The sequence below is a fragment of the Pectinophora gossypiella genome, chromosome 2 (genome assembly GCF_024362695.1).
Source record: "Pectinophora gossypiella chromosome 2, ilPecGoss1.1, whole genome shotgun sequence".
Taxonomy (NCBI): domain Eukaryota; kingdom Metazoa; phylum Arthropoda; class Insecta; order Lepidoptera; family Gelechiidae; genus Pectinophora; species Pectinophora gossypiella.
Genome location: NC_065405.1, coordinates 1,201,405 through 1,225,005, shown reverse-complemented (window position 1 = coordinate 1,225,005; position 23,601 = coordinate 1,201,405). Strand labels below are relative to the sequence as shown.

General features: G+C 39.7%; 1 protein-coding gene across 1 annotated transcript in view; it reads right to left on the bottom strand.

Moving 5' to 3' along the window:
• Positions 1-4,706: 4,706 nt before the first annotated feature.
• Positions 4,707-23,601, bottom strand: part of LOC126373628 (peroxidase-like) — a 44,330-nt gene continuing 25,435 nt past the window's right edge. The window contains exons 8-16 of the mRNA XM_050019834.1: positions 16,530-16,688; positions 15,800-16,018; positions 15,353-15,550; positions 14,523-14,659; positions 13,671-13,838; positions 12,527-12,762; positions 9,527-9,693; positions 7,808-7,878; positions 4,707-5,637 (exon numbers count right to left, since the gene is read on the bottom strand). Coding sequence (XP_049875791.1) covers positions 5,476-5,637; positions 7,808-7,878; positions 9,527-9,693; positions 12,527-12,762; positions 13,671-13,838; positions 14,523-14,659; positions 15,353-15,550; positions 15,800-16,018; positions 16,530-16,688 — 1,517 coding nt within the window. The 3' untranslated portion in view covers positions 4,707-5,475. The remainder of the gene's footprint in view (positions 5,638-7,807; positions 7,879-9,526; positions 9,694-12,526; positions 12,763-13,670; positions 13,839-14,522; positions 14,660-15,352; positions 15,551-15,799; positions 16,019-16,529; positions 16,689-23,601) is intronic.

Below are 23,601 nucleotides of genomic sequence, written 5' to 3'. Positions count from 1 at the left end.
CGAAATAACACATTGCGGAAGGTTCTGGAAGATGATAATTTACGTGTGATAGCATAGCCGCTTAATCGCTCGTGTTTTGTTTACTACCTGCCACGTGACCGATAAAACATACATTATTCAATGTTATTAGTTCCTTCGCGCCGTTTGCATAAACCTTCCTAAAGTATTATCGTACTCTTCTATCTCTTTTGTTTGTAATTTTGTATTTCTTGTGTTTTTGTAATAGAGTATTGGTTACGTTTGTAGCCATAGAGGCGGCTAGCTCGCCACACCAAACACTTCAGGACCCCGATACCGACCCCGCCGGCGTGATCGTCGATTTCCCTTAATCAGCGCGTATCGCTATCGTCCCACTAGAGTCGATTAATTCTTTCAAATATTTTTCCTCTCAGACGACGCCCCGAGCAGAGGTTCGCGCCTAACTGGGCTCCCTCAGGCATGTTGTCTTAAACATTGTACCGGGTGAGAGCCTTCAGCGGTCCCCATTTCTCCGACCAAGTAGTTAATGCCATCTGCGGCAAATCTACAATAAGTCACGTCAAAAAAAAGGTTTTTGTTATATTGTGATTAGCTTAGGTAACTGGACAACGGGCTGTCTTCTTATCGTGTGGGTTGTGAGGTGGAATACCAACCTCACCAACCCTGGTATCAGGGTCATTATTAAGCCACCAAAGGCCTGACATGGCTCATGTAACGATTAATCGCTTACATCAGTAAGTAGTAACCGGGACCAACGGCTTAACGTGCCTTCTGAAGTACGGATCATCTTACCAACGGGCTTTTATAGTAATTGGTCACCATACGGTTCTAAATAGTCGGAAAAGTCGGACTTGAATACGAAAGGCATATGACAGATGGTTGTTCAACCCGTCAGGAGCCGCCAACATGCTCCTGACATCAGCTACTCCATATCTATCCTGACAACTTTAATCTCACCTCCAAATTTGTATCGTAACTCCTTACTCTACACGTTTTAAAGTAGAGATTCCTTTAGCTCTCTATTTCTCATCAGCAGACCATAACTTTGTAACTAAGCTTAGCTAAGTTATAATGTGCAGTTCAAAGAATGTTTCTAAGAGCTTATGACGAAGTTTATAATGTGGAAATTCGTTTGCGAAGAGGTTTTTTAGATGTATGTGGGAGGTAAAGGCTGGGTCTCGTCAAAGCAAGGTCGTCGCCTACAGTGACCAAATAATGTTTTACTTGTAAGGTGTATGTGAGTCACACCTCGTCCGATAGTGTTTTGTTTAAGGTTTTTTAGGGTCCTGTCCAGGGGAGTTAAAAAGGCCACATAGAGTTATTTTCTTTTTGGTTTTCCCCGAAGGGCAAGGCACAAGAAACTATGCTCAGACTGCCAAGTCTTAGGTATTTTTATTCTTCATTATCTCCCTATCATTATACCGTTTTTCACAGGGTCCGCTTAACTAACCTGAAGATTGACAGGTCCGGTTTTTTACAGAAACGACTGCCTGTCTTCCAAGCCGCGAAGGGAAAACCAGCCCAATACAGCATAGGTGACACACCTCCGCTAAGCATGTGATAATCATTTATGATCCAAACATTCGAAAACAAATTCGACAATCATTGGTTTTATGTGCTAGATTCGAACTTGCGACCTCAAAGTGAGAGGCAAGCGTTTACTTATCACAAATATCATGAATATGTTTAATATAGTGTAGAGAACACCGCATAAAACAACGTGCTTACGAAATAGAAAGTTGGCTTTCCATAAAAATATTTCCATATAAATTTTCCACCAGACCTGACAGATCACCTTTAAAAACACTTTATTCCGCAAAGGTTAACATTACAAATAGAACAAATACATAAGAGACAGCAGAGGTTCAATAGGCGGCTTTGCTAAACAGGAATCTCTTCCAGGAAACCTTGGGGTGAAAGAAATTTAAATACGTACACTGGAATAATAACTCGGACCATCCACGCCATGAGCCCGCACGTTTACAACAGGCTTCCGGAATCCATTAAAGAGGCTCCGAGCACGGCATCTTTCAAAGTCCAACTAAAGCGATGGCTCGTCGAACAATCATTCTATAGCTACGATGAATTTATAAATCGGAATTGATGGAATTATATATTGTTAGTAATTACGATAAATATAGATATTATTACTAATTTAATACCTATTGATTTCAGTACTTACATACATAACGTAAACTGCCTATATACGTCCCACTGCTGGGCACAGGCCTCCCCTCAATCAACCGGAGGGGGTATGGAGCATACTCCACCACGCTTTCAGTACTTATTAATTAATTTATTTTTATTGATATTTTTTTTTAAGACTATTGTCTAATGCATTCTGTATGACGTATAATGAATATTATGAATAAATGATTTGATTTGAATAAGGGATGATTTCTAGATAAATTGAACAAACTGAGGGTAGAGAGCACCTTCCATCACTGTTTTGCTACTACGAAAGAGATGGCTACTAGTCCAAACACCGCCACCCAACCGCAGTAGTGCAGCGGCGTGGACCCTAGTGGGTCGATAGCGATAAACGCTTGTAGGTTACTTTTGTATCAAATCTTTTTACAACCTTTTTTTTGTACCGGGTGAGAGCCTTCAGCGCTCCCCATTTGTCCGGCCAAGTAGTTAATGCCATCTGCGGCAAATCTACAATAAGTCACGTCAAAAAAAAAAAAAAAAAACTTTTTTTTGTATAAAATCTTTTTATTTTGAATATTTTTTTACTTTTTTATACGATATTGTTTTTCTATCTGACTTTTCTCTTCTGACATGTGAAAGGTGGAAATTACATGATAAACTGAAAAAAATTGCTGAATTATTTCTCTAAATAATACACTTTAGTTCCACACGCTGATTGAGGGAAATCGTGGACCACGCCTGCGGGGTCGGTATCGGGGTCCTGAAGTGTTTGATAATAGTACTTAATAGGCTATCGGGAACCATCTGTGGCGAGTTGAACGCACACTTGACTGGTTTTTACAATTTGATATTTAGGTTTCGGTTCAGGGCAACCTAGGTGCTGTATGTAAGGTGTAGGATTGGGTATAAATAGATGATGTTTTGGTTGTTATGTTTTAGGCATTAGGATATTATAATTATAATGGTGCAGAGTCCAGTACAGTTTTAAGACACTTTAATATATAGATAGACACTATAATCATACTTTTTTCATCCATGTCATTTGTTTGGCTAGGACATTGCAGGCTAAATCACGGGATTGTCCGATAAAGTAAGATAAAGGTTGATATAATTCATCAACATCAACAGCCTATATACGTCCCACTGCTGGGCACAGGCCTCCCCTCAACCGGAGGTGGTATGGAGCATGCTCCACCACGCTGCTCCACTGCGGGTTGGTGGAGTTGTTTTTACGGCTAATAGCCGGGACCAACGGCTTAACGTGCCCTCCGAAGCACGGAATCATCTTAGTTTTTCGGACAAACAGGTGATTCAAGCCTGAAAAGTCCTTACCAAACAAAGGACCGTCTCACAAAGTGATTTCGACAATGTCCCCATCGGGAATCGAACCCGGACCTCCAGATCGTGAGCCTAACGCTCTAACCACTAGACCACGGAGGCTGTTGTGATATAATTATAACATCAATAATGGTAAACATTAATCCAACTTTTTTCTTAAAAGAAAGTTTTTTTCTGTGTTAAGCGTTCCGAAAAGAAAAACGAAAACCTCATACGTAGAATCACTTTGTTGCCAGTGTCACAAAAAAAGTTTATAACTGGGTAGTTTCCTAAGTCAAAGATAAATTATGAAATTCTGATTACTAAATAAACACAAATGTAAAGGTGACAAAAAAGTTTTCTTTTTTCTATTTAACTTATTTATAAATAATAAGTGCGACATTTTGACACGTTTTTCTATGACGTCACAGGTTGCTTTTTCATACAAATTCTATAATAATTTTGTGTTTTGACGTTTAGTAAAAAGTAACTGATTTGACTAGTTGGAAACTAGCCTATTTGTTAGTTTATTGTTTAGAGCCTGAGTCAAACCTGGGACACTACGTAAGTCACGCTTTCTCCGAAAAAGCGACGAATAAAAAAAAACTTTAAAAAGGAACCTATTACGGAGATTGGTTGGTGTTGGTACTGATATTCTCCGAATCTACTTTTTAATAAAACCAGAAACAACCCACTTATTTTTATTGTACAAAATTAAGACCAATGAAAATTATACCAGAAAAGTTTTCTTTATGGAAACTTGTTCGTCCTGAACTGTAAGTGACCTCAACATTTTAATTAGCAACCGGTTGAGAATTGAGATCTTTTTATTGCTATTTTATTTGAGTAGGCGTTTTATGGCGGGATAGTGGCGGCGTGGGGTATCAATGCTATTATTTGCCATCAACAGTAACCATAGAGAAAAATAATATACTTCGCTTAAGCTATACTTATTATAATGCCTACTTTGTATGTTAAAAGGAATTGTTAAATAGTCCTAAGCGGAATTTAACACCGACACAAAACCTGAGTACAGCGGTGGTATTATATTGTTATGATATTACTATTTGTATATTATACGAAAAAACTCCATAATATTTATTAATAGGGTAGGGAATTTAAGAAAAAATCGCATTAAATTCAAATAAGTATTATGTGTATATATTTCTAGAACTTAAAGCTAATTATTAAAACTCATTTACAAAACACACTTAACTGTAATTGTACCTAAATAGAACAATCTAGATATTATAAAATTAAATAAGTAGTAGGTACTTTTTTAACTAAAAACGACACACTGATTCAAATTTGTACCTATTTAGGTAACAATCGTAACAAAATTAAAATTATGTCAATTGATAAAATTTTATTTTAAATTTTGGCACAATATTCACAGTATTCTTTCAAACTAATATACAATTATATAAATTATTGCATATAATAATATTTTTTTTGCATTTCACTGAAAATGGTCATAAATAGATTTAAATATAAAAGGTAAATTTCTTTTTTGTCAATTTTAGACGATACTTATAAGTATTTGAAGAGCATTGTGTAATTTATTTTTAATCCAAATTGCAAACAACGTAATTTTTCATTTGGATATGATTTTTGTTAACAAAACCTCACAATAAACAATATAATTTCAATCCATTCGCATCGTCTTTCATTATGCGCACTGCTAAGGAGTGGAATTCTCTGCCGTCTTCTGTATTTCCGAATGCATATAACCCGGGTGCTTTCAAGGCCAGAGTGAACAGGTACCTTCTGGGCGAGCTCCTTCTTAGGCCTCATCAAATACCTTCGGGCAAGTCTGGGGCCAAGAGCAAATCCATCAAAGGTAAAAGAAAATCCTGTTAAAAAGAGCTGTCAATTTTATCCGGATTGAAATTAATTGAAAGTAATCGAGATTTTGTTGAAGAAAGTCAGATCAGAATTTGATTTATGATAAAGGCGCTTAGGTGGTCTTCACAATAAGGCGACAGGGAGGCCCTTTTTGTTCTACGCGATTTTTTTGTTGACTGCAATTTATTGACTAACTACACCATAATCACGTAAGGTGTATCCTTTGCCCTTCCTGGGCTTGCCCTCCGTGGACTCCAGCCACGGCTTCCAAGCCGGCTGCGGCAGCTCGCGGCAGTCTACCAGCGGGTTGGTGGCGCTTACAGTCTCCATCACTCGCGGTTGAGCCTATCAAACACAATCAACATTATTTCTTTACTTATAATAAATGGTAGGTACAACGATAGTTCAAATCCAAATTCAAAAATACACTTCTCATCAAAAAAATCGAAACACTTCCGTTTTCATTGTTTCTGTCCGAATTTAACACAAAAAAGAATTCATACGATGAAAAAAAATACATAAATGTATAGCTGGCAGTTTGGCCATTACAGTAATAAGCGAAAATTCTAAATTCAAAATTAGAATTTCATTTGTTTATCTTATAAACGAAATGAATCACTGTTTTGAGACAAATGTGTGTTTAGGGTTGGAGTACATTTAGCGTTTAAAAACTAAAAATTGGCGCCTATCCTTAAACTTTTTGTTTTTTATTTCAATACTGTGACTTTGGGACGTCTGAAAAAAGGTTTTTTTTCTAAAACGTATGGATACTTCGCCCACAGAAGCCGCCCAAGTTGTGGCATTGCTGGATTCTGGCCTTAGTCCGCTGACTAACACGCTTGTTGTGGCTGCAAGACTGCATCTAAGCCTGTCATCTGTTCATAGAGTCTATAAACGTTATCGGGAGACTGGTTTGTTCACGCGCCGTTCAGGATCTGGCAGGAATCGGGTCACTTCTGAGCGAGATGATCGATTTATTGTAACAACTTCTTTAAGAAATCGACGCCTTAACACTTTTCAACTGCAGCAGCGGCTTCGTGTTGTACGAAGGGTGGCTGTAAGTGACTCTACAATTAGAAGAAGGTTGAAGGATCGTGGACTGGTACCGCATAAGCCAGCAAATGGGCCGAAATTAACTGCAGACCATCGAACAGCGCGCCTTAACTTTGCACGTGAGCACCTAAATTGGTCATACCTACAGTGGAGCAAAGTTCTCTTTTCTGATGAGTGTAAAATTATGCTGTATGGTAACGACGGAAGGAACAAGGTCTACAGAAGAGACGGAGAACGCTATGCACAATGCTGCATTGAAGAAAAGGTCAGCTATGGTGGCGGTTCGTGGACGGTTTGGGGAGGAATCAGCGCCGACGGTAAGACAGAGCTTGCTTTCGTGTCTGGGCCACGTCTGCCTGCACTAAACTGTCATCGGTACGTCGAAGAGTGTCTCGAGCCTCATGTGATGCCCTATGCACATTTTATTGGCAACGGCTTCATATTCATGCACGACAATGCTAGGGCTCACACCGCGGGCGTCGTACGAGATTATCTTAACGAAGTCGATATCTCTATTATGGAATGGCCAGCAAGAAGCCCGGACATGAATCCCATTGAACATCTGTGGGATGAATTAAAGAGACGAATTCGAGCAAGAGATCCTGCCCCAGAAACACTTAGCCAGCTGCAAGATGCAATCCAAGAGGAATGGGACAATATACCACAGCATGTGATCGTGACTCTCATCCGATCGATGAAGAACCGTATGGAAGCAGTAATTAGAGCTCGGGGAGGGAATACAAGTTATTAAATAAACGTTTTTTAGCTTTTTTTTTCATTTACGTGTGTTGTTTTATCCATTTCCTTTATACTCTATACGGAATAAAAATGACTCATTTAACAAAATACGAAACCTATGAAAAATTCATTTAAATTTAGAACATTAACATTAAGATTTGATAAGCTCATATTACTCACTATTAAACGACATTTAACATTTATTCCTAAATGTACACATTTTTCTGATAATCCTGACAAAACGTAAACTTGCAAGGTGTTTCGATTTTTTTGATGAGAAGTGTATCTTTATTCATCTATTGACCCTCTAAGGTCGATCAAATCTTTCACATTGTCCTCTAAGATGACGCCCTGAGCCGAGGTTTGCTCCTAACTAAGCATCCTCAGGCTGGTTGTCTTAAATTTTCTACCGAATGAGCCCTCAGTGTTCCCCATTTGTCCGGCCAAGTAGTTAATGCCATTTGCGGTAAACCTATAATAGTGCGTATGGGTGTTAGTGATACCTTAACGAATAGGTAGGTATTGAGGGGAATTGATGATTCAGAGTTATGAAGTGGAATTTCCTGTTAGAAAATTCATGAAAATTTTAGTGTCTTTTAAAATTATTTTTAGTTCCATATTTTTGGAAAATTCCACTTGATAACAACTCAGAATAAAGGTCTGAATTATCCCTCAAAGTTTTCGTTATGATGTCACTAACACCCTGTACGCGAAATTCCTTTACCTGGTCGAGGAGTTCCTCGTTCGCGCAGATGACGCCTGCTAGGGTTGTCTTGCGGATCTCTGTTAGTTGTTCTGTAAGGAGTATGTAAAATGTATATAAGTACCTATAAATGATTTCAATTAAATTAATACAAAATTAAAAGTAAGCTGTGGGTATTATAAGATTAATGATTACCTAAATGATAAAAATGTCTGGTATAGAATGTGTTCCTCTAGTTATTAAATAACTTGTAATGTACCCTCATTGATTTAAAAGATGTGTTGCTGTTGCAGTTTCTTCCCGACGACCCGATTACTCTAGCCATAGAGGCAGCCAATCAGCTCGCGACACCAAACACTTCAGGTCCCCGATACCGACCCCGCCGGCGTGGTCGACGATTTCCCTCATTCAGCGCTTATCGCTATCGACCCACTAGGGTCGATTAATTCTTTCAAATATTTATCCTCTCAGACGACGCCCTGAGCCGAGGTTCGCGCCCAACTGGGCACCCTCAGGCCTGTTGTCTTAAACGTTGTACCGGGTGAGAGTCTTCAGCGCTCCCCATTTGTCCGGCCAAGTAGTTAATGCCATCTGCGGCAAATCTACAATAAGTCACGTCAAAAAAAAAAGTTGCAGTTTCTTGTCATTTCTTCTCCTCAGCCATAACACGTTGCGAAATGGCGTAAATTCAAAAATGTTACATTGACCTTCAACAAGTTTATCCATGATAATTACGTTGAATAAATTATTCTGATATCTGATTCTTGGTACTTCGTTCATTTTGCGAAGGATGTACCTCTGGGGTATCAATGGACTTTCCCGGCTACGTTCCTCAAACACAATATAGATAGCGCTGTAAATATTTTCCTTCATTTAATCTTCAAATTTCATGGATAACAGACATGTTGTGTTTCACTTCGATATCGCGTTTCACGACTGCTTGAAGATTGCATTATTGAATGTGGCGCCATCTGTTACATGTGGACGGAACTAGGTGGCCAAATAGTTGGGTCCGCCACACCTTTTTAAAAAGTCACACCCGGATGTGATTTTAGGACCCGTGGTTGCCCAGTTGGTAAAGCGCTTGCCTCTCACTTTGAGGACGCAGGTTCGCAATAGTTCGCATCCAGCTCAGGCCTAAATAGAATTCATGTTTGGATCATAAATGATTATCACGTCCTCAGCGGTGAAGGAAAACATTGTGAGAAAACCCACATTTTCGGAGGTATGTGACCTAAAATTGGGCTGGTTTTCGCGGGTTGGAAGGTCAGACAGGCAGTCGCTTCTATAAAAAACCGGACCTGTCAAATCCTCAGGTTAGGTAAGCGGACCGTGTGAAAACGGGATAATGCTAGAGAACAAAGAAAATAGGTAATTATCAGGGAGGTCCGTAGCTACTACGTGAGCTGGTGTTGGCAGGGCGCCGGTCTACGTGTACTTCCTTGCCATCAGATATTGTATTAAAAAAATAATATTATATTGAAGTGTATTAAAAAAAAGGTAATTATCACGTTAATTCTCACGAGCATTAATATGTATAGTATACACGTTGGTACCATGTCACATTAACTTTTTTGACAAATTGAACTGTAAGTCTCACTAAATGTCAAATATGTTAGTGCGACAGAGTCTTAAAGTGGGTACATTATATTGCTCATGACTGTACAGCTCTATCTATATTTTTTTAAGAAACGCAACCTGATAAGTCCTTCATAAACTTTTTATCAGTATGTATCTCACCTAATGTGAAGGCAACCTCAGGGTCGTCAGTCTCGTACCAGAACCGGTCGCCGACCTTGAGTCTTAGGAACTGGTCGGCTATGAGGCAGGTGAGCGTCGGCCCCAGCAGGCGCCCGTGAGGGTCCTCCGCCAGGGCTCCCGTGTACAGGTCTATGTCTTCCACGTTGCTGGAGGAGGACGGAATATATTAGTGTATCACAAGTTTTGGCCTCTGTAGTCCAGTGGTTGAGCGTTGGACTCGCGATCCTGAAATCCCAGGTTCGAATCCCGATAGTTGCGTTCGGTTAGGACATTACAGGCTGACCACATGATTGCCCGAAAGTAAAATGATCCAAGGCACGTTAAGCCGTTGGTCCCGGTTACTACTTACTGATGTAAGTAGTTGTTACAATTAGCCTTGTCAGGTGCCTTTGGTTGCTCAATAATAACCCTGACATCAGGGTTGATGAGGTTGGTAATCCACCTCACAACCCACAGTTTTATGGTCCAAGAAATGTAACTTGATTAAAATGACATATTTAATTATCTCTACAATAAAACGTAAATATTAGAATCTTAGAGTTAGTATTACATAGAGTTAATATTACACTAAATGATATTCTTACGTCAAATATCAATTATACAGGGTGTTAGTGATATCGTATCGAATATCGTGAATGATTCACACCATGAGTGGAATTTTCTGTCAATTATTTTCAGTTCCATACTTTTGCAAAGGACATTCCACTTGATATCAACTCAGAATCAAGGGATTCAGACCTCAAAGCTTTCGTTACTATGTCACTAACATCTTGTATAAATTGTTAGTTCTTATCACGGTATTTGGTACCAGTGCAAATTTAAGGACTAAGTATTCCACTGCAAATGCAGCATCATTAGTAATACCTACTTAGTATTACATTGAGAAATATTTACACCTACTGTGATTCTGTAACTCTGGAAACTTTTGCTGCCTATAATTCGCACCTTGCCTATTAAAATGTATGAATCACCCTTTTTCATGGACATTTATTTATTTATTTACACTCACATTTGCAACATTACAGATATTTATCCATTGCGTTACAAACAAGATTCTTATCATAAGAACTACTTCACATTGTATTAGAATATAATATAATAGAAATTGTTTATTATAAAAGGGCGCCACACACAAAAACAAGACAATAACATCATATCATCCATAAAACAATTACAAAAAAGCAAGACGGATGTTCGTCGAAATGATCATAAAGCGGTTGTGGACGTCCTGAGATAAAAGGGCCTCACTCAGCACAAGTCGCGGCGTGAACCACGATGCTAATATTACTTATAACACCTTTTTTTTTTGACGTGACTTATTGTAGATTTGCCGCAGATGGCATTAACTAGTTTGCCGGACAAATGGGGAGCGCTGAAAGCTACAATTACATTAACGATATGGCCAAACGATGATTGATATATCATTAAACGTTGACGTTTCAACGATATGGTCAACTTAAGTTGGCCATTTCATGAAATATGACCATTTCTTGAAATGGTCGAACACATCATGAAATGATCAATTTTACGATATGGCCACGACATATACATATATAATCGGATAGTACAGGAATCAAAGCTACGAATTGTTTTACACATTCACTCAACAAACATACAATCGCACTTCAAAACAAGTCTTAATGTGGTGCGGACGCGAGAACAGAGTTGAGTTGCTTCATCATTTCACAGAATGCTTTTTAGCTGGTGAAAGTCATGAAGTCGATTTCAAGGGGATATAGTCCGAACTTCTAACCCGTGCCGCTATCACAGATTTTACAACATAACAATTTATGAATTAATAAATAAATTCGTTCGTATTCTAATGGAATACAACAAAAGACGAGAACAAACTTCCAATGAATATTAAATTATGAAATGAGATCAAACAGACTTATGTACATACTTATTTTCTATTGTAATGTTTGCCTAGATAGACGGTTCTAGAATTATTAAGATTAGAGAATAACAAATATCAAAAAGACTTTTGCGTGCTTCATAACCCCTCCGGTTGATCGAAGTGAGGCCTGTGCTCAACAATGCGACTTATAGGCTGTTTCAAATTCAAATTCAAAAATATCTTTATTCAGTAGGTAACATAGTTACACTTTGAATCGTCAATTTTTACATAAGGAACGTCTCATCCGCCTAAAACTACTGCAGCTTCTCACAACCTGTATAGCCGGGGAAAAGAAGCTGCAAGAAAAACCTCGGCACAGGGCCCTAGACGTTCTTTAAAAAAATAAAAATAAACATAAAATATTGGTATACAATTGAGTAATTTAGCTTTTGTATGTTATTGTATTTAACAGCCGTGGTAGCCTAGTTGCTAAAGCGCTTGCCTCTCACTTTGAGGTCACAGGTTCGAATCCAGCACAGGCCTAAACCAATGATTGTCGAATTTGTTTTCAAATTCATGTTTGGATCATAAATGATTATCACGTGCTCAGCGGTGAAGGAAAACGTCGTGACGAAACTCACGTTCCCGAGTAATGCATTTTTCGGGTATGTGACCTAACCTGTATTGGGCTGGTTTTCCCTTCGCGGGTTGGAAGGTCAGACAGGCAGTCGCTTCTGTAAAACACCAGACCTGTCAAATCTTCAGGTTAGGTAGGCGGACCCCGTGAAAAACGAGATAATGGTAAGGAGATGCATGCTGGTCACAGGCCTTCCCTCAAACAATCAGTGGGTGTCTGGAGCATACTCCACCAACGCTGCTCCATTACGGGTCGGTGGAGGTCTTTATGCTAGTAGCCCGGGACCAACGGCTAACCGTGCCTTCCGAAGCACGGATCATCTTATTGTCGGACAATCAGGCGATTCAGCCTGCAATGTCCTAGCCAAACAAAGGACAGTCTCAAGTTATTTAGATAATCTCTCCGTCGGGATTATTGAACTTGGTCCTCCAGATCGTGAGCTCAACGCTCTAATTCACTAGGCTGTTCAATCTATAGTTTGGCAATACAAAATTGACTTTCTCACCTGTAAATCTGGTTGATCCTATCCATGGACTGATCATCGAAGACTCCCTCTAGATCGGCGAAGCTTTTCGGCCTGGAAAGACCACAATGTTGTCTCCAGGCGGGGTAGGGCGGTAAACCATGGTCTCTGCCACGCTGGATGTTGAGAGACACCAGATCCAAGCCGCAGGGGCCGGGTTTCTTCACAGGAAGGGTCGAGTTGACCGCGATGGGACGCTCGAAGAGGTGCTCGCTTAGCTGGGAGATGGAATATTTGGGTCATTGTGATGGGGACGTAGGCGTATGCTGCTAGTAAGCTTAATTAGTACATTCTCTTTGGTAAGCCTCAGATCAAACCAGCACGACGACCATCGACTTCTTACAAAAATAAAATGATTCGAACCGAATTTCGAAATCAACCATAACCATAAACATCAAAACGGCCAGGGTCACACGTCATAGGAGGAAATACGAAAAAGAATCGAAAATTTTGTTGGCGAAATATTGTGAATCCAGCAGCAGATTTAGCAAGCTCTGTGGGCTTAGCACCGTAAGCATGCGACTCTTTCTCGCCGCGACAGAGATCATCTGTCTCTTTTTGTACAGTACTGTGAGAGAGTGACGGGTGACGCGACGCGAGATAAAGTAATGTCCTTGGTACACGCGTCTACTGGGACATTCGCGATTTTTGCAAGACGTCGCACTCTAAAGTAAATATCTTATTATTGTGTATTGCCTAAAGAAGAGCCAAGAAAAAAAAACAGATACCTATTTTCATAAGAAAAGAGACAATTTATAGCTTTGACATAATTAAAATTTAACCTATTCAAGTAGCGAGCAAGCGTCGATGCTTGAACGAGGAACCTCGTCTGTCAAATTTGACAACGCTTCTAGACATAATTTGATTTAATTATCACGCAACAATTATTTTTATATAACTTCAGCTAATACATTATATATCTAATTAATGAGAAATTAGGTAATTATTACATTAAATCTAGACATCGCCATATTATTTTGGGGAACGTAGTTTGGAAAGTCCTTCATTAGGAATTTAGGTACTTGCCGTTTCGGCATACATTTATAATTGTAATATTTTCTTTTAATATGGGAAAACATTAGTATGTCGATTAATTTTTTTCTTTCTTTCTTTCTTTCTTTCTTACCTCAGTAGTAACGTGAGGGTCGACGCTATGCACGGGAGTGTCCATGGCAGACTTGACCGCTCGCTTGGCGCCCTTCACGTTGTACAGCGCATACGGGTTGAACAGCATCTGATGCAGCTGGACGTAGTTGATGCTGCCGTTGGCGAGGTCCGCGCTGTGGATTAGACCCTGGAAGGTAACAAGATGTTGAAAGACCACGGAAAGACAAATTGGGTCTAGAATTTAGATAGATGCAGACACCTTCTACTCACGACCAGAAAATCTACTCATCATCACCAATGTAAGAGTCACGCTCTTGTTGGTTTAGCATTCTCCATTTTTGTTTATCAAGGGCCAATAGCTTACGTTTTGTGCCTAAATTAGTTAGGAGATTACAGGCTGATCACCCGATTAATTGAAAGTAAGATGATCCAAAGTGAAATGATGATAATGGTGTGGGTTGTAAATTTGTATGTCATATCTCGGGCCTATGGAGTCCTGGACTTTTGGAAGGCGTGCGTGGGACCGAAGCCATCTTATTATTATTATGAACCGCGCTTCGGAGGGCACCTTTAGGGAGTCAGTCTGACATATCACAAAAATCAAAGGTCCCTTCGCGGGTTGGAAGGTCAGCCAGGCAGTCACTTCTGTAAAAGAACGGATCTGTCAAATCTTCAAGTTAGTTGAGGTAAGCGTATGAACGCAGGATAACTGAAATGCTAGGGAGAATGCTTCAATGTGGCTTTTTAAATCTCCAGAACTCCTGATGACAGAATTCATCATCATTTCGTCCTAGCCATGTCCAGACGGCATCTTCTGTTACTTCTTTGTGACTACCCAAATCAAACTCCGAATAAGAAGGTAAATACTTACTGGTAACAGGGTGTGTGCAAATCTGAAGGCGGATGCTGAGAAATGGTTGGCGATGGAGGGGTCCACAGTAGGGTCGTACACACGGGAGAAGTTGTCTTCCTTCAGGGTTAGGTTTAGAGCCCACATCACATCCGCTCCTGGAACAATGTGAGGTTGCTGTAGCCTTCTTCTTCTTTATTTATTTGGCTCACAAAACAGGTTGGGATTACAACACTAAAAATAGGTACAAAATAATTGTTTTGAACTAGATCCCAGCCCAAGACATGTGTGCTCAGCGAAAACCAGCCCAATACTGTCAGTTCACATACCTCCGAAACGCATTTCTCGGGAATGTGGGTTTCCTCATGATGTTTTCCGTCACCGCTGAGCACAGTCATTTATGATCGAAACATGAATCAAAAAATCAGCCGGAAAGTCCCGTGCCGGGATTCAAACCTGCTACCTCACAGTGAGAGTCAGACCTGCCAAATCTTCAAGTTAGGTAAGCGGACCCTGTGAAAATGGGATAATGCTGGGAAGAAGATAGCCTCTAATGATCTTTCTTACATTGAAAATAATTGTTTACTATACTTGACTTAATCTCACTTAGTATCTTCTCTCTTGTGGGTTGAAAGGTGGATTACCAATCTCATCAACCCTGGTGTCAGGGTTACTATTGAGCCGCCAAAGGCCCCTGACATGACTGCTTACTTACATCAGTAAGTAGTAACCGGGCCAACGGCGTAATGTGTCTTCCGAAACACGGATCATCTTACTTACGGACAATCAGGTGATGAGCCTGTAATGTCCTAACCAAACTAGGGATCAGTAAGTAATTTTGTGAATCTCACCTAGTATAGAAGGCAGGAACTCAGCATAAGTAATGTGCTGCATCTGCGCTCCGATAATCTTCCGTGCTTCTTGGTATACGGTGTCGTCGTCCCAGGTAGGGTTGAGTTTCCTGAGAGCTGACGCGACGCGGTTGTGCTGCCGTGCCCAGATCAAATGCATGGTGGTGAGGTGGAGGTTCTCGTTGGCGCGGTCGTCGCCTGGAAACGGACAGAAAAGAAAGATTTATTTACCTATAAAGCAACACATGTCATTATAAAACATATAAACACACAAATCACAGACAAAAAGTACTTTCAGCTCAACATTAAAATAATCTCGACGATATGATGCAGAATGAATTTTAGAGGTGGTGGGGAATAGGGAGCCAAGTTGTGCGCGAATCTCAGCTTAGGGCGTCGTCTGAGAAGTTATATTTGAAAGCGTTGAAAGAGGGAAAGTGAACTGACCAGTTTCAAAGCAATATCGTCCCTGGGCGTTCATCTCAGCAGTGTTGCAACCATCATTGGGGTCTTTAGATGGCGGCAAAAGGTCTCTGCCACCGGCCTTCAGCATGCGGAGGAGGCCTCCAGCGCCAGTTCGTAGCTGCAGAGTCCGGTTCATTGCGAAGCCGTACACGGTGGACCCGTCTAGGAAAGCCGTTGCTTGGTTCAGTTGTTCTCTTGGGCCTGTTGGAATTATAAAGATAATGATTAGACATTATTACATTACATAGACAATTGGGGTAGTCAGAGGTGCATCCATCGCAAGATGAACTAAGTACTCACACCTCACCGAGCTTTCTGTTAGACCAACGTGATAGGTAGTGAGCTGTGTCGCCGTCTATAATGGTCGAGCCAACTGTGTAATAACTCTTTGGTGCAAGTCCGGTACTGGAGTCAGAACCGGTGCTTCCCATTTGAGAAGCAAGCCAGTAAACCACAGGACCACAATGATTACCCTAATATATGTATAGCCTAATACTTAGATATTTACGAACGCCTTCATTTGCTTATCTTCTGGGGTACCTATATCGTAAAAACCGAAAGAATGATGTATCCTTTCAAATATGGTAACCTAAGCATTTGGTGAAGCATCTTTGGCAAAGGTGCCTCTGACTATCTCAATTAGGAGTATGAATAATAATCGTTTATTATAAAGGACGACACACTACAAGTTGCCTTCTCAGGTTAGTCTTACCGAAGTGGCAGGTGGGAGCAGGGGCTGATCTGACGAATTCCATGCAGGTGAGGTTGTAGTCCTGGTAGAAGGGGTCCTCCACGTCCAGGGGCACGGGGAAGCACTCCGGGTGCGGCGGCTGAGACGGATCGCAGCACGACAGTGAGGTGCTGTTGGCACCTGGAAATTATACATATATGACATTAATGGAATGATACACAAGCTTACTTCGGTGCGTAACAATTAGCGACTTCAAAGCTTAAGGATGTTGGGAATGATGAGGCAGATTTAAAGTTGTAGTTGTATGTAGGTAATGGTACTATTACGGGGTGGGTCAGGTGATGCTTTTTAAAAAACAATTTTATTTACGCTAAAAAGATTTATTTAAAGAAAATGTATTAGAATTATACAAAACGTAGTTGCTATCCGAATTCCAAACCCGAACTAACGATTTCCCATTGAAATGAAACTTGATGGTTCCGGAGTCCTATTGCATTGACGTCAATGCAATAGGAATTGAGTATGCAGTTTTTATTTTATATGATTACCCTGTAATTTAATATATAACAACCCCCCGAATAAGATCGAACATCACCCTTAAAATGATGTGAGATTAAAATCAGATCGAACTTGGATTTCGGTTACATTATATTAAAAATTACTATATTAATAATAAGTTCTTATCGACAAAAATAATAAGTATGAATTTGAAGTTAAGGTGAGTGGTTTTGAGATGCAAGGATTATATTCCTTTTGACTGTGACTGGTGTCCTTATCTCATCTTCCGTGTCTGAGAAAGATTCCTGCACATTCGACATCACTACGGTCTGTGCTACTGGTCTGTTAGAACTATTTTTATTGTGACATTGGTTAAATATCTGGACTAAGCATGTGGAAGGATTATTTCGACACAGACGTTTTCTACATCTATAAAGTAAATACAACAAAAATATTATTCCTAGGACATAGCTTAACGATATATAATGAATGCCATACTTTTGCATATGAGTTGGACTTTCGATACTATTTAATTCCTTTTCTAGGTAATCTAAATGCACACTAGCATGTAACAGTGAATCTAAGTTATCAATATTTGTAAGCTTATTATAAGGTAATTTTGACAATGTTTTGTTCAGTTTAGTCTTTTCACAACAATCATCGAGTATTATGTTAAAGTCAGAAATTGAGTTTGTTACATTGGAAATGTAGTTTTCAGTAATAGGATCAAATTGTAAAGTTTTGTAAAAAGCTTTACAGTTTTTTGGCAATTTTAAAATACCAATGGAAAACAAAATTTCATCATAACTGATAGGGTTGTTCTTACAAGTGATATGGCATTTGCCTGGTTCGGATTGGGCAAAGAGCCACCTATTATTACTTATCTTATGAAAAATATCTACATGTCCATGTAACAATTTAACTTCACAAGAATCGGGTAAATTTTGTACTACTTCGGTGATTAAGGTTGTTTCACACGTAGGATTCGCAATTGTCGAATATACGTTCGTTAACACGCACACGTAACACTTGCCACTGATCACTTTACACTTCTCAATATCTTTTATCGGTGAATAAAACATATGATCAGCTGTAATTGCTACATAAGAACTTGTAGGTGCAATAAGTACAAAAGTATCTGGTTTTGAAACGTCGTAAGGAACGGGTAAAGGGATTATATTAAATAGATTATAGGTTTGAGGTAAGACGAGCGGTATCTTGATTAACATAATTCTGTACCGTCGGTGAAAAGTAATACAACTCGAGTTGTATCACTTTTGAGTTATTAGCACACACTTCATGTTCAAAAAATTATCTTTCTTTCTGTCTAATTCTCGTACCTGTAGCTATTATAAATACGGAGATAATTTTTGTGTTCAGTGATATAAGTACCGTTTGTGAAGGATTCATGCTGTTATAACACGTGTAAAATAATTCATCTTAACTTGCATTAAAGTGAAATGAAGATTTTCATTAAATATTTTGGTGTAAGTAAATGCAAATCAACATATATTAAAATACACGCAATCCTTGAATTCTCACGGTCCGTGTTTAATGATATAATTTTAGTTGTAACATCAAACACCAAATTTATTTTTTCGTGAAAAGTAATATAAATTAATATATATCAAAATATTTCAGCAAATACGATCTTGGATATCAATAACGTGTCGTGTATAATGATACATACAAGTTCGATTCCATGCGCCACCAGTGTGTATCCTAGGGTGACCTCCGCATAACCCTGTCTATGGGAAGCCATTTTGTCTAGAGCCACAGCAAACCATATCTGATCCGCATTGCGAATGGGTATAGGTTAAGTTAGTACTTAAGACCAAACCGTGTTTTTTCTCTTTCTACTATAACCACCTTGTAGTACTTAATTATAGTACCTCAATTAGTTGTGGGTCCTGATCATGGCGTTGTTATCACCATGGCCGGGTTAGTCAAGAGGTATTTGAGATTTGTCATAACTGTCGTTAGTCTCCTTCCCTTAGCTAAGGGTTAAAGCTTTGCTTCGAGCTCGAAGCGTGGAGGTTGTAGACGTGAAATAATGGCTCGAACTATTATCAAGCTCCAATTAATATGCAAGCCATTCAATACACGCTGGTTAGATCTTTGATGCAAGCGCCGGTAGTGGTATTTTTGAACACAGCCGTAGATAATCGTACATACTTTTGGGTTTAAGGTCCCACTGGGATGCAGCTCGGCAGAGAATTACGCACAGGACCGTGAAAAATGGAAAGAGGAAGGGGAGACCTTTGCTCAGCAGTGGGATATTGTAGGATAGATTAGATTAGAATAAATAATTGGCAACACCACGGGCACAACCCCTTAATTAAACCAGGTCACAAAGATTGTAAAAAATCCAGGAGGTATTTGAGCTTCTGAAAGGAGTTAGTTGGCTTACATAGTCAACAAAAGCATGCATAATGGACCACTTGCGTTTTTGCGGAAAACTGAGCCCATTAAAATAACATTACATATGGGACATTTGCCCATACATGTTGTGCCGACCCCTCCTAGAGTGGAATAATGGCAGGAAGATGATGATGATATAGTGGGAAGTTTGCCCACTTCACAATAGTGGTCCATACATTGTTTTCAGTTTACGCTGTTATTATCATAATTAAAGCACATAGTAACGGGTTACCGCGTTTAAATGGAGATATGAGACTCCCGATATTAGTGTCGAAATATCGGGAGTCTCATATCTCCATTTAAACGCGGTAAGAACCCGTTACTATGTGCTTTAATAGTGGTCCATACGCGAGGATACGCGGAAAGTCTCCCACGTGCGCTTACGTGTAGAGTTTTGCGGAAACGAGCTCATTTATCTTAACCATAACAGATCATGGTAAAGGTGATAAGACCTACCCCAAGGATAGCCCTGTGTAATCTACCTGGTTTGGACGTGAACCAATAATGATCTTTATTTTCACTACCTATTGTTATCATCAACATTGATTCGACTCCGTTTGTCGTTCTGTCAATGTTGCGGGCTACCATTAGACCAGGAATTTTGATAATTTGAAGTATCGAATTATCAAAACCTCTGTGGAAATGCGCCCAACGATCGCCGGGCAAGTTTTGCTCATTTTCTTCGTGATAAATGTATACTTTACTTTAGGGGATTTTGTTTGTGGAATGACTTGTAATCTTTTAAATAGTTTCAGCAGGAAAGAAATAACACTTACCGGTTTGTGTGATTTTGGTTTAAAAGTACGTAGGTACATCACCTTTATCTCCAGGCCATGCTGCCAGGCTAGCCCAAAACATTCCTAATGACCAGTCTTAATATGATTCCTTTTACCTTCATTTGTTAGGGGAAGTATTATCATAATTGAATTTGTAAGATTTTTGACTGCAAAAATTAACCAAAAGGGGTTTTTATTAGGGGCGTAGTGTAGTGGACAAAATGTGTTTGTAGCGGGCAGCAGTGGTAGTTCTGACCGGTTATTTATGAGTTTTGAGAGTAAAATCATAACAAAAATATTTTATTATCGCCACCTTACACTATATATACGTGTACCATCTTTATATGTATTTATTACTAGAAATTCGTAAAAACATGTATCATTTTACACAATAAAACCGAAAAAATAAATCAAGTTATACCACTTGACACAAATTCGTTATAGTTTATCGTTTGTGTCAATTGATATAAGTTACGTTTCTTTACTTTTTAAAGAAAATAAATAGAATTTTGCCTTTCTACAACTTTATAAAATAAACTTTCTTCCAACACATTTTGTTTTTTGTACAATAAGAATGTAAAATTATTAATTGAAATATGATATATCAACGATGACTTTTGTATAGTTATATGTGTAAAAGGGTATAAGTAGACTTGTATCAATTTACACAGTACAAAAGTTAGTGTCAACTGATACATGTAATTTATTTTGATCCTCTACCATTACTGTTTAGGTTCTAAATATAACTAAATATTAGAAAAGAAACCTTCCATCATCACCTATCGACGCATCTAACTCCTGTTCCATTATTCCTTATAAGTCGCGAGCTAGAATGTTTTTAACTTTAAACTCGATTTTCTCAAAACTTGAATTTTGGACTTGTATTACTTTTCACCGACGGTACAGAATTATTCTGTTAAGGTGATAATAACAAACGAGTTTAGAAATGTCTAATAGCTGATGAGTAATTCTTAAATAGTTTGCAGAGAACCCAAAAAAAATTAAAATATGTTTTTATGAGTTTTTATGATGCAAATCAAAAGTTTATGTCAAAAGCATATTTTGGATGCATATGGACAAGCTTAATACCCTCAGGAATATTAAAAAACAAGGGTAGAAAAACACGGTTGTGACATTTGTGCCTCGGTCGTGACATCACTAAACATGGCTGTGACACAATACGACATGGATGTGACTGTTTTGCATTTTTCATTGTAACTGTTGCTGTTATTTTTTTTTTTGTCATCTTAGTATTTTGTCTTAATTGATTGGAGCAATTAGGCAGTAAGCAAACATTGAATTGGTTTAATCAAAAGTATTTATTTGGTAATCTTCTTTCTGATTATGTGATACTTAACTAAATCACAATAATTGAGATCGCGTCATAAAAAAGTTAGGAAACAAACACCTTTATACTTATTGTACATTTGCTGCAGATGGCATTATCTACTTGGCCGGACAAATGGGGAGCGCTGAAGGCTCTCACCCGGTACAACGTTTAAGGCAACAGGCCTGAGGGTGCCCAGTTGGGCGGGGTCAGTATCGGGGGTGCCCACCTCGGCTCAGAGCGTCGTGTGAGAAGAAAAATATTTGAAAGAGTTAATCGATCCTAGAGGGTCGATAGCGATAAGCGCTGATAGAGGGAAGTCGTCGACCACGCCGGCGGGGTCAGTATCGGGGTCCTGAAGTGTTTGGTGTCGCGAGCTGATTGGCTGCCTCTATGGCTAGAGTTATCGGGTCGTCGGGATCGTATATTACGTCCTTCGGACGCCGATACTTTTCATGAGGTCATGATCGGACGGATGCAAGTCCTGTAGATTTTCACCTTATTCCTAAATAAATAAATAAATAAATAAGGAACAATTTACTACGCTTGTTAAGGAGACAATGAAGACTGCCCATTACAATCGCGGCGCGATCGCGCACACGTTTGATATGGGCCTTAAACGTTAGACTTCTATTTAAGACTACGCCGAGATATTTGACTTACTCCTCCCAAGGAATCGGCTTGCCAAACATCTTCATGACTTTAAGTTGACGGCGTGACCGTGGCGTGTTATAATAGCTTTTTGAAAAGTACACCGCTGCACTTTTCTCCGGGTTTACCTCGATTCTCCATTTGCGAAACCACTTGCCCAAGGCATTGGCCGCGCGTTGGAGAATTCCGGTCATCATAACTTGATCACGGCACGAAGAATAGATGGCTATATCATCCGCAAATAAAGCTAGTTAGATGTTAGGGGATTTGGGAATGTCACTAGTATACAATGAAAATAGTAAAGGGGAGAGGACGGAGCCTTGTGGGACTCCGCCATGTATCGGTTGCGGTGACGAGAGCGTCCCTTCCACGCGGTAGCGAAAGGTTCGATTTGAGAGGAAGTCTCGTATGATGTGCACGAGACGGTCTGGCACTCCCAGTGAATGAAGCTTGTAGATCAAGCCGTTGTGCCAGACTTTGTCATACGCTTTCGCCACATCGAAGAAGAGCACTCCCGTAGCGACAGGTTTTTTAAGTTTAACCTACTAGAGATATGTTCAATAATACGGTGCACTTGTTGAACGCAGGAGTGTTTGGTTCTAAAACCAAACTGCTCTAGTGGAATAAGACTATTGGATTCGGCGTAGTCCCGTAATCTAGCAAATATGAGCCGCTCATAAATCTTTCCCATGGTATTGAGGAGACTTATGGGGCGGTAACCTGAAAGTTCGTTTTTAGGTTTCCCAGGCTTTGGTATACCAATTACAATTGTTTCTTTCCACTGCTGTGGAAAGACGCAGTTGATCATGGCGACGTTGAATATTGCCGTTAGTAAACAGATGAGGGGAGCACCGAAGTTTTTAAGGACACGATTCGTGATACCGTCTGAGCCAGAGGCTTTTCGGGTATGAAGATTTTTAATGATATCTAGTACCTCTTCCTTAGTGACCTGTGGAAGAGAAGGATCGGTGGGAGGTACAGAAGCCCTACGCTGAACTTCAGAGTTCACCGTCGAGCGGTGCCTACGATCGATAGGGAGAGTGCTGGGCGAACATTGGGCTTCGAGACTGTCGGCAAGGCATTCGGCTTTTTTGTCATCGTCAAAAGCGGGGGGTTGGTTAGGCCTATTGAGAGGTAAAACCGTATCCTTTTGAAGAGACCTAGACAGCTGCCAGATGGCCTGGTGGTGGAGCTCAATGCCGCTCAAAAGATTATCCCACCGATTCTGTCGCATGTCATTAATACGTTTTCTTACAGTATACTGCTAGAGACGCAAATGACGGCGACATTCCTCGGTGCGATTGGAATCATATGCGCGGGTGGCTGCGTTTTTCTCCGTTGGCAGATCACGGATATCGGTAGGCAGTTTCCAGCGATATGGTCTTCCATCTCCGGAACCTGTTTTGAAGTTTCGTTCAAA